Here is a 12,175-nt window from a genome sequence, read left to right as displayed (position 1 = left end):
TTATAGTGTACTAGAATGCGAATGGAGAGGCGAAATAGGTATGGACAGGCGTAATGCGACTACAGTAAGGGCGAGTGCTACACGCTGGAAATACGGCCAGGACGTTTCCCTATACAGGTTGAGTATCCCATATTCAAATATTACGAAATAGGGAATTTTTTGAGTGAGAGTGAGATAGTGAAACCTTTGTTTTCTGATGGCTCAATATACACAAACTTTGTTTAATACACAAAGTTATTAAAAATATTGTATTAAATGACCTTCAGGCTGTGTATAAGGGCCCTCATTCCGAGTTGATCGGTCGCAAGGCGAATTTAGCAGAGTTACACACGCTAAGCCGCCGCCTACTGGGAGTGAATCTTAGCTTCTTAAAATTGCGACCGATGTATTCGCAATATTGCGACTACTAACTACTTAGCAGTTTAAGAGTAGCTTCAGACTTACTCTGCCTGTGCGATCAGTTCAGTGCTTGTCGTTCCTGGTTGACGTCACAAACACACCCAGCGTTCGCCCAGGCACTCCCACCGTTTCTCCGGCCACTCCTGCGTTTTTTCCGGAAACGGTAGCGTTTTCAGCCACACGCCCCTGAAACGCCGTGTTTCCGCCCAGTAACACCCATTTCCTGTCAATCACATTACGTTCGCCGGAGCGATGAAAAAGCCGTGAGTAAAATTACTTTCTACATAGCAAAGTTACTTGGCGCAGTCGCAGTGCGAACATTGCGCATGCGTACTAAGCGGATTTTCATTGCGATGCGATGAAAAATACCGAGCGAACAACTCGGAATGAGGGCCAAGGTGTATATGAAACATAAATGAATTGCGTGTGTACACACACTTTGTTTAATGCACAAATTTATTAAAAATATTGTCTAAAATGACCTTCAGGCTGTGTGTATAAGGTGTATATGAAACATAAATACATTCTGTGCTTAGACTTGGGTCCTATCGCCATGATATCTCATTATGGTATGCAGTTATTCCAAAATACGGAGTAATCCGATATCCAAAATACCTCTGGTCCCAAGCATTTTGGATATGGGATACTTAACCTGTATATGCTTCTTTGAAGACATATTTTGTGGGTACTGGAGGCCGGGTGTAAACATAAGTGATAATGATGATGACACCAACAGAAGCATAGAAGTGTAATATTATCTAGAAGCGTAATATTAACCCCTGCAGAAGATAGTACTTGCATTACGGCTGTATTATGTCAAGTTATGTCTTACTATTGATTTTTTTTATTTGCCATTTTCTTTTGTACTGCTGCAGGAAAAAGGTGCCCATTGGGGATGTAAAGTAGTAACTTATATATGTGGAGGTGTTTGTTTTTCAATATATGTTGAAAAAATGGGATTTTGATATTTCCCAATAATTCCCAATAAACACGTAGGAACGCAACTTTTGCACCAGAAATGTTACCTTACTTTTAGGAGTAAAAGTGTCAAACTATAAATCATGCACAGTACCCCCATTTGGCTCGCAACAGACTTTGCGACTTAGCTGCGCCAAACACCCCACCAGAGACTCTTTCTTACAATACATGTCTTCTTCACATCACTAATGCAGCAAAAGTACAATCCAATGGTACACTGACTCCTGGGGCTGGCATTTTATGTACTTCTGTGTGCCTGGTACACAATTAATCGATGTATGTTGTAGAACCCACAGCTCACCGAAGAAAGAAAATTCCTTGGTTTGGAGTACTCTTTTGTATAATATTTACATAATAATGAAATGTTTGTTCAAAGTTAAAACTTAGCTTTTATTATTCAAAATTAGACTATAAAATAGATGGGGTATATAATTCAAATACTGGTTAAGAGTATAATGCTGGACGTAATATTCGTCTTTGTGGCAAAAATATATCTGAGAAAGATCTATTCGTTAAACTTGAGTATCTTTCTCAAACATTGCTTAGAAGACAGTAATCTGTCTAGGTGCTATCAGGCGGCATTCATAATTTCGTTATAGATCATTAGATCCTATGACTGAGTAAAATCTTTTCGTAAAACTCGAGTGTCTTTCTTAAGCATAACTCAAAAAACAGTAATCTGTCTATTAGTGATGAGCAGATTCGGTTTTACTCGGTTCTCAAAACGGCATCTTATTGGCTATCCAAAACACGTGACATCCGTGAGCCAATAAGATGCCATTTTGAGAACCGAGTAAAACCGAATCCGCTCATCACTACTGTCTATGATCTGGCAGTTGGCATTTATAATTTGTTTGTAAATCGTTAGATCGGCATATCTCCTTTATTGTGTCTCTAATGTTAATATAGGAAATCAAAATAATAATAAGCACATAATTAGTTCCTCTTCCATGTTGTTAAAAACTCATCAAAATTCCTCCGCTCATTGATGAGGTCAGACAGCAGAAGGGATTAGCGGACTCGAGTGCCCACTGCTTCTTCTTTCTCATTTTTCTTAATTTATGAAGGCACCCACCTTTTGTCCTCCACAATATTAGATACTAAACATTTTCTCAGATATGGTAATAATCAGTGCTTAATGAAATGCATACACAGTTGTATTTGACTTGTCAGATTGGTCTGCATGTTTTCATAGTCATTAAGCAGATAGGGGGTCATTCCGAGTTGTTCGCTCGCAAGATGCTTTTAGCAGCTTTGCACACGCTAAGCCGCCGCCTACTGGGAGTGAATCTTAGCTTATCAAAATTGCGAACGAAAGATTAGCAGAATTGCGAATAGACACTTCTTAGCAGTTTCTGAGTAGCTCCAGACTTACTCGGCATCTGCGATCAGTTCAGTCAGTTTCGTTCCTGGTTTGACGTCACAAACACACCCAGCGTTCACCCAGACACTCCTCCGTTTCTCCAGCCACTCCCGCGTTTTTCCCAGAAACGGTAGCGTTTTTTCGCACACACCCATAAAACGTCCAGTTTCCGCCCAGAAACACCCACTTCCTGTCAATCACATTACGATCACCAGAACGAAGAAAAAACCTCGTAATGCCGTGAGTAAAAAACCTAACTGCATAGCAAATTTACTTGACGCAGTTGCACTGCGGACATTGCGCATGCGCATTAGCGACTAATCGCTCCGTTGCAAGAAAAAAATAACGAGCGAACAACTCGGAATGACCCCCATAATACCATCAAAGAGGAACCTTAGTTTTGTGGATTATTAAACAAGCATAACTCCAAATCAGCGTACAAAAAAACGCTCCTTCCTTGTGTCATTTGCCTAACATACGAGGGAGATATACCAATCCCATGTCTTTCACCTATTTATAATTTTTATTTGACATTGCCCCAATCAGCTAACTGCCCGCTGCAATCATTGTTTATATGGTGAGCGGAAGTGTAATGAGGCTGAATTTGGCTTCCTCTGTCTTCCTCTCTCTACCTTCAAATACGCACTTTGGACCAGGTCCCAGTGGTGCATCTGGACCCAGCAAGGCCGGTCAGGCATCAGGGTCCACCTAACACCGTGACGGGATCCTAAGCCATTGTCCGTCTCCCCAATTTTCCAGGCACAGTTCACGTTCCCACTCTCATCTGTCCTCCGTTCACAGATGAGGCCAGACAGCAGATTGGTATATTAAACTAGAGTGTCCACTGCTTCTTCCTTCAAATTTCACAGGTACTATATTTAAACTTTTTTGTGCAAGGTAACAACTCCACATACACCTAATGGCTAAAAGTGGCAGATTTTGTTTTATTCTTGGGGACTTATGATGTATTTCCAATTTTCCCAGTTGGCCACTTATAGGAGTTTTTTCATTTATATCATGACCATATACCACATACAATGTTAATTTCCGTTTGATTTTGTGGGACATATGTAAATTTGTTGCATGCTTCAGTATAATAACATTGGTCACCTCTATTATAAACATTTAAATTGCTCCATGTATGAACTTAGAAGCCACTCCATTTGATACTGTTACTAATGTGGCCTTAGCACTTGTCACACAAACAAGTGGATACATACTTTCAGTTTATTACATCTGTGCTCTATCAAAGTGGAATGGTTATATTTGAACTGATTTGTATATGAGGTGCTCGGGATCCGGTCTGAAGATCGACACTGTCTAGGTCAACAATGTTTAGGTCGACAACTATAGGTCGACAGTCACTAGGTCGACAGGGTTGGAAGGTCGACAGTGTTGGAAAGTCGACATGTGCTAGGTCGACAGGTCAAAAGGTCGACATGAGGTTTTTTGTAAATTATTTTTTTGAACTTTTTTATACTTAACGATCCACGTGGACTACGATTGGAACGGTAATCTGTGCTGAGCGAAGCAGTAGCGGAGCGAGGCACCTTGCCTGCAAGGGGACACGGTGCACTAATTCTGCTTTCCGGTCACTGTACACAAAAAACGACACAAAACCCCAAAACCTCATGTCGACCTTTTGACCTGTCGACCTAGCACATGTCGACCTAGAAACCCTGTCGACCTTCCAACCCTGTCGACCTAGTGACTGTCAACCTATAGTGGTTGACCTAAACATTGTCGACCTAGACACTGTCGATCTAATGATCCACACCCGAGGTGCTCAGCAATATGGACGGGTAGTCAGAAATGTTCTACTTCTGTGAATGGATACACTTGAATACATTTTTACGAGTTTTTAACATCAAGGAAGAGGAACTAATTACGTGCTTATTATTATTTTGATTTGCTATATTAACATTAGAGACACAATAAAGGAGATATGCCGATCTAACGATTTACAAACGAATTATAAATGCAGCCTGCCAGAACATAGACAGATTACTGTTTTTAGAGTTATGCTTAAGAAAGACATTCAAGTTTTACGAATAGATTTTACTCAGTCATAGGATCTAATGATCTATAACGTATTATGAATGCCGCCTGCTAGAACCTAGACAGATTACTGTCTTCTAAGCAGTGTTTGAGAAAGATACTCAAATTTAACGAATAGATCTTTCTCAGATATATTTTTGCCACAAGGACGGATATTGGGGGTAATTCCAAGTTGATCGCAGCAGGATTTTTTTTAGCAATTGGGCAAAACCATGTGCACTGCAGGGGAGGCAGATATAACATGTGCAGAGAGAGTTAGATTTGGGTGGGTTATTTTGTTTCTGTGCAGGGTAAATACTGGCTGCTTTATTTTTACACTGCAAATTAGATTGCAGATTGAACACACCCCACCCAAATCTAACTCTCTCTGCACATGTTATATCTGCCTCCCCTGCAGTGCACATGGTTTTGCCCAATTGCTAAAAAAAATCCTGCTGCGATCAACTTGGAATTACCCCCATTATGTCCAGCATTATACTCTTAGGGAAATTCATTAAACAGTATTTGAATTATATACCCCATCTATTTTATAGTCTAATTTTGAATAATAAAAGCTAAGTTTTAACTTTGAACAAACATTTCATTATTATGTAAATATTATACAAAAGAGTGCTCCAAACCAAGGAATTTTCTTTCTTCGGTGAGCTGTGGGTTCTACCACATACATCGATTAATTGTGTACCTGTTACATTATTCCTGGAGTACCTCCAACATAACGGATAGCCATCTATTAGGTTCTATTCATGGTTAGTTGGTTATTGCCAATTAATTTCTATATTATAGTCTGGTGCGGGATAAATTCCAGTTCACTTCTGTGTGCCTCTCAGTCACTAATCTGGGTGAAAATTGCAAAAGACAGTTCTGATACGTGCGATTGCACCATGCCTCGCTCCACATATCATTCATTATGCTTAATCTGCAACTTTATACAATTTCATTGCAACAGACGTACTAATCTAGTGTGCCTGGTACACTGTAAGCAACTGTGTATGCTGCTACAATGTGAATAAGAGGCAAAACTCAGGAAATTCCGAATCACTACCAGTGACGGAGCATCTAAGTTGCGTCAAACGCCTTGCCCCATATGGTGCAGAAATGCTAGGTGAATGCATCCGTATGTTTGTTTTCAGACAGTAATGTACAGTGCCGTAACTAGGTGTGTGCTGAGTGTGCCTTGCACACAGCACACTTGTGGTGTGAGCGCATAGTGTGCTGTGTGCTCCCGATTGGCCACCCTGTCATTGATTGCTGCTAATGTGCGGAGAGTGAGGTCAGTCTCTCATGGTAAGCAGCATAGGCGGGACGATAGGGGCGGCCGTCCCGGGGCCCCCACACAAACAGAGGCCCCCATACATTCACCTTGATAGCGAACCACTGTGACGGGATGTCACGGGGAAGTCAGGGCGGGCTCTAACTGGTGCGGGAGATTTGTAAATGAACAGCAGCGGCATCGGCCCTGCAGTGCAGGGAAGCAGTCATCAGCCGGGGGAAAGATCACAGGGAGGTCGGGGCGGACTCTGACCGGCGCTGAAGATTTGTAAGCGGACAGCGGCAGCATCAGCAGCGCTGTAGTGCAGAGAAGCAGTCATCAGCTGGGAGAGAGACCTGTGTGCTGGCCCACCCACCGAGTCCAGTCCAGGGAAACATCCATCAGCCGGGGGAGAGCTCTGTGTTCTGGCATCCACCACAGCAGCCCAGTGTCTGTACCCCGGGGATCAGCAAAGGTACATTGGGATAACTACTGGGAATAATGTGGGTGTCCTGACCCGCTGAGCACTTGCCATGATATATATATCCCCACCACCATGGGAGAGCCCCGACATTCACCTGCCCTGATTGGACATCAGTAGCTGTGCTCCTTCACAGTGACGTTAAGCTCCATAGTTCCCCCTGTTTTTTTAATTATTCTTTCTTTTCTCTCTCTCTCTCTCTCCTCTCTTGCTCCCCCCCTCTCTCTCTCTCTCTCTCTCTCTATCTATCTCTCATCCTCTCTCCCTCTCTTGTCCCCTCCCTCTCTTGTCCTCATCTCACTCTCATCCCCATCTCTCCCTTCTCTCAATCTCTCTCTTCCCCATCTCTCTCCTCCTCGTGTGTGTGTGTGTGCGTGTGTGTGTGTGATATATATATATATATATATATATATATATCAGTTTGACAATTATATTGACAGGGGCCCCCATAAGTTGGCTGCCCAGGGGCCCCCACAAACCTGGCCCTGGTAAGCAGTACCACCCACCATGTTACATTATACATCCGGCTTACCCAGCAGTGTCACGGATGTCATCCAGCAGGCTGTTTGCGGCTGGAGCTGCATTCTGCTCACACCAGAGATGATGTCCCAGAGCGTTATGTCGGCAGGGAGCAGTGAGGCAGAGGCTGGACATGATGCAGAGGGCTTCCTGTACATGCCAAGCAGCAGCAGACACAACACTGAGGCAGCGGCTGGAGATCCGGAAGCACATGTAGAGCTCCAGTCTAACTTATTGGGTAAATGGGTTTAACATATATGCTTTTTGGAAACCGATTCCCTGTCTCAAACTCACTCACTCACTCTTACTCACTACCTGGTGCAATGTGTATAATGCGCTTTACCTGGAGCAATGTGTATAACGTGCTCTACCTGGTGCAATGTGTATAATGTGCTCTACCTGGTGCAATGTGTATAATGTGCTCTACCTGGTGCAATGTATATAACGTGCTCTACCTGGCGCAGTGTGTATAACGTGCTCTACCTGGTGCATTGTGTATAACGTGCTCTACCTTGCACAGTGTGTATAACGTGCTCTACCTGGCGCAGTGTGTATATCGTGCTCTACCTGACGCAATGTATATAACGTGCTCTACCTGGCGCAATGTGTATAACGCGCTGTACCTGGCACAATGTGTATAACGTGCTCTACCTGGTGCAATGTGTATAACGCGCTGTACCTGGCACAATGTGTATAACGTGCTCTACCTGGCGCTATGTGTATAACGCGCTGTACCTGGCACAATGTGTATAACGTGCTCTACCTGGTGCAATGTGTATACTGGGGGTAATTCCATGTTGATCACAGCAGGAATTTTTTTAGCAATTGGGCAAAACCATGTTCACTGCAGGGGAGGCAGATATAACATGTGCAGAGAGAGTTAGATTTGGGTGTGGTGTGTTCAATCTGCAATCTAAATTGCAGTGTAAAAATAAAGCAGCCAGTATTTACCCTGCACAGAATTAAAATAACCCACCCAAATCTAACTCTCTCTGCACATGTTATATCTGTCCCTCCCCTGCAGTGCACATGGTTTTGCCCAATTGCTAAAAAATTTCCTGCTGTGATCAACTTGGAATTACCCCCATGTGCTTTACTTGGCGCAATGTGTATAACGTGCTCTACCTGGCGCAATGTGTATAACGTGCTCTACCTGGCGCAGTGTGTATAACGTGCTCTACCTGGTGCATTGTGTATAACGTGCTCTACCTTGCACAGTGTGTATAACGTGCTCTACCTGGGGCAGTGTGTATAACGTGCTCTACCTGACGCAATGTGTATAACGTGCTCTACCTGACGCAATGTGTATAACGTGCTCTACCTGGCGCAATGTGTATAACGCGCTGTACCTGGCACAATGTGTATAACGTGCTCTACCTGGTGCAATGTGTATAACGCGCTGTACCTGGCACAATGTGTATAACGTGCTCTACCTGGTGCAGTGTGTATAACGCGCTGTACCTGGCACAATGTGTATAACGTGCTCTACCTGGTGCAATGTGTATACTGGGGGTAATTCCAAGTTGATCACAGCAGGAAATTTTTTAGCAATTGGGCAAAACCATGTTCACTGCAGGGGAGGCAGATATAACATGTGCAGAGAGAGTTAGATTTGGGTGTGGTGTGTTCAATCTGCAATCTAAATTGCAGTGTAAAAATAAAGCAGCCAGTATTTACCCTGCACAGAATTAAAATAACCCACCCAAATCTAACTCTCTCTGCACATGTTATATCTGTCCCTCCCCTGCAGTGCACATGGTTTTGCCCAATTGCTAAAAAATTTCCTGCTGCGATCAACTTGGAATTACCCCCATGTGCTTTACTTGGCGCAATGTGTATAACGTGCTCTACCTGGCGCAATGTGTATAACGTGCTCTACTTGGCGCAAAGTGTATAATGTGCTCTACCTGGTGCAATGTGTATAACGTGCTCTACCTGGCGCAATGTGTATAACGTGCTCTACTTGGCGCAAAGTGTATAATGTGCTCTACCTGGTGCAATGTGTATAAAGTGCTCTACTTGGTGTAATGTGTGTAAATAGTGCTACTGTGCGGCATAATTTGAATAATGGAGACTACTGTGCAGCGTAATATGAATTGGTATTATTTTGTGGTTACGCCCCTTTCCCATGAAGCCATGCCCCTGTATTTTTGACGCCCGCCTATGGCACGCACTGGCCCTATTTTAAATATGGGGGGACGCTGATGCTGTTTCTTGCACACAGTCTAGTTACGGCACTGGTAATGTAGGATCAGTATGTTCATTTATCTACTTACTATACTGTATGTGACCTGTAGAGTATTGTACTTCTGATCACACTACTGGGTATTACACATTATTATATGCCAAGTATTGGAAGATTCTGTGTATCTGACCGTTACTTTCTCTTGTTGCAGGTTTATTGGGACATGCTATGCTCTGTTCTGGTACATCTTCTCCCTGGCGCACGTGGCTCTTTTTGTGACCAGATTCAATTACAATGAGGAGCTCCAGTCTTTTGTGGGAGCAGTAATTGTTGGCACATACAACGTGGTGGTTGTGATTGTCCTGACCAAGCTCCTCGTGGCCATGCTGCACAAAAGCTTCCAGCTCATAGCTGTATGTATTCCATGGCTAGCTAAGGTGGTCTGTTCTTTCATGTGTTGTATAACCTATAACTAAGAGCCATTTAATGTGACATGAGTGCACTGTAAGTTGTGTCAGTGTTTCTGTTACACCAAAGAGCTAGGTGCCAATAATACATGTGTGGGGGCCATTCTTACTACATCCTTTCATGTATCAAGTTGTGAGTGTGGGTTTGCTCAGCAGTGATGAATTAACACTACCGTTGCCTGTGGTTATCCTTAGGTTATAATGTATTAATAAAGTGGGCATTAAAATCTTCCTGGCGGGGGTTTACTGCTAGATCTTCTAATAAATAAAGCCAGAATAGATAAGACTGTAAGAGTTTCTATATTACCTCCATGTGTCCAATAACAACAGAAAAACTATTGAACAGTCTCCTCCTTCTGCTTACTAAGGTATGATCTTCACTCGGCTCAAACACCTCATCATCACCCTTACACTCTTGTTTCTTGCATAGGCCCAAATCCTAACCCTTTACTAAGATTGAAGGCCCAGCATTAGCTCTAATCCAAATGTAAAGCTAATCATACCAGGGGATGGTTATTGGGACTAATGGGAAGTATCAGATGGATGCAGATAAAAATGAGTGTCTTGTTTTTCATTTGTAAATGATGGGAACTCTAGATTTAGACCCAGTAAGCGGTGTTAGTAAGAAATGGTGCTGCTTGTGATAATTCTATAAAGGAGCAAAGTGTTATATGATATGTCCTCTCACGCTCTATATAACAGTGATGAGAAAAGGTGTCCAGGTAAAGGATTGGCAGCAGCATTCATATGCACAGAGACCTCCTAATCAGCGCCATCTTAATGTATGGGCACACTGGTGTCTCCAGAGCTTCTTGTGAGGCAAGTAGAGAATGCTCCCCAAACTCTGATTGGGAATTACACACAATCGGAGTGTCAGGCAGAATTCTCTACCTGCCTCCCAGCCTGCAGCCAGACAGTGAATGGCTGTCAGAATGCTGATTGGTGGATGGCTGGAGCTATCCACCAATCAGAGTGCTGGCAGCCATTCACTGTATAGAGGCATGCGGAGAGATGGCATGGGACCACAGGAGGGGTGAATTATTATTATTATTTTTTTTTTTATTAACTCCTGTGAATGGGTGGGGTGGGGTAGCAGCCTCAGTGCAGTGCTCCTTTTTTTGTTTTATAATAATTTTCATTAGTTTAAATGGTTACAGACATTTAGCAGCAGTGGGACTCAAACCCATGGCCCAGAAATAAGTACAAACAAGTACAAATATAAAAAACAAGAAAGAAGTAAAGAGAAACAAAATAATGGGCACATAAAGTCAGGGGAAAATGCCAGATACATGGTATCATGATAGGACCACAGTCCCAACACAACAGACAAGGGTACATGTTACAAATAAGAAATAATATGATACCTATTAATACACATTTCTCAAACGTCCTAGAGGATGCTGGGGACTCCGTAAGGACCATGGGGTATAGACGGGATCCGCAGGAGACATGGGCACACTATAAGACTTTGAATGGGTGTGAACTGGCTCCTCCCTCTATGCCCCTCCTCCAGACCTCAGTTAGACTTTGTGCCCAGGAGAGAATGGACACACACTAGGGGAGCTCTACTGAGTTTCTCTAAAAGACTTTATTGTTAGGTTTTTTATTTTCAGGCAGACCTGCTGGCTACAGGCTCCCTGCATCGTGGGACTGAGGGAGAGAAGTCAGACCTACTTCTTCTTAGTTCAAGGGCTCTGCTTCTTAGGCTACTGGACACCATTAGCTCCAGAGGGTTCGATCACTTGGTTCGCCTAGCTGCTTGTTCCCGGAGCCGCGCCGTCACCCCCCTCACAGAAGCCAGAAGAAAGAAGCCGGGTGAGTATTAGAAGAAAAGAAGACTTCAGTGACGGCAGAAGACTTCAGTAACGGAGGTAACAGGCAGCGGTCGCGCTGCGCTCCATGCTCTCACACACCAACGGCACTCACAGGGTGCAGGGCGCTGGAGGGGTGCGCCCTGGGCAGCAAGTTACTGTAAGTTGGTACAGACGGCAGATATATACATTTTAGGTGCCTGGGCACTGGTTACCATACCCCCGCCGGATACCGCAATGGCCGCGCTGCGTGCCATTGCTCACACACACCAACGGTCGGTACAAGGGTGCAGGGCGCTAGGGGGGAGCGCCCTGGGCAGCTATATAGATATATATATATACTTTGAGGCACCTATACAGTATGTGACACTGTATAGGCACCCCCGTTTGCATGATAAAAGCTATAATGTTGGAGCGCCGAAGCGCGCCGAGAAGGGGCGGGGCTTAGCCCTCACTTCGGGAGACAGCGCCATTTTTCTGTATGTACCCGCCAAAAACAGTGCAGTTGTGGGGGGGCACGGTGTTTAGTGCTATATAGTGTAGCTATAGCACTATTTTAGGCATTTGGGCATTTACTCTGTATATTATGCGTATGTATGTATATATATATATATATATATATAGAGATCGGTGTACCCCCTGCCGGTTATCCAATATAGCTTTAG

The 12,175-nt window shown here is 43.7% G+C and overlaps 1 protein-coding gene across 3 annotated transcripts in view; it reads left to right on the top strand.

The window, feature by feature from the left end:
* TRPC1 (transient receptor potential cation channel subfamily C member 1) overlaps positions 1–12,175 on the top strand; it is a 394,953-nt gene that overhangs the window by 344,040 nt on the left and 38,738 nt on the right. For all 3 annotated transcript variants that reach the window (XM_063915992.1, XM_063915990.1, XM_063915991.1), the window contains one exon: positions 9,444–9,645. In XM_063915992.1, coding sequence (XP_063772062.1) covers positions 9,444–9,645 — 202 coding nt within the window. The remainder of the gene's footprint in view (positions 1–9,443; positions 9,646–12,175) is intronic.

The sequence above is a fragment of the Pseudophryne corroboree genome, chromosome 4 (assembly GCF_028390025.1).
Source record: "Pseudophryne corroboree isolate aPseCor3 chromosome 4, aPseCor3.hap2, whole genome shotgun sequence".
Classification (NCBI taxonomy): Eukaryota; Metazoa; Chordata; class Amphibia; order Anura; family Myobatrachidae; genus Pseudophryne; species Pseudophryne corroboree.
This window is presented reverse-complemented; position numbering and strand designations above follow the sequence as displayed.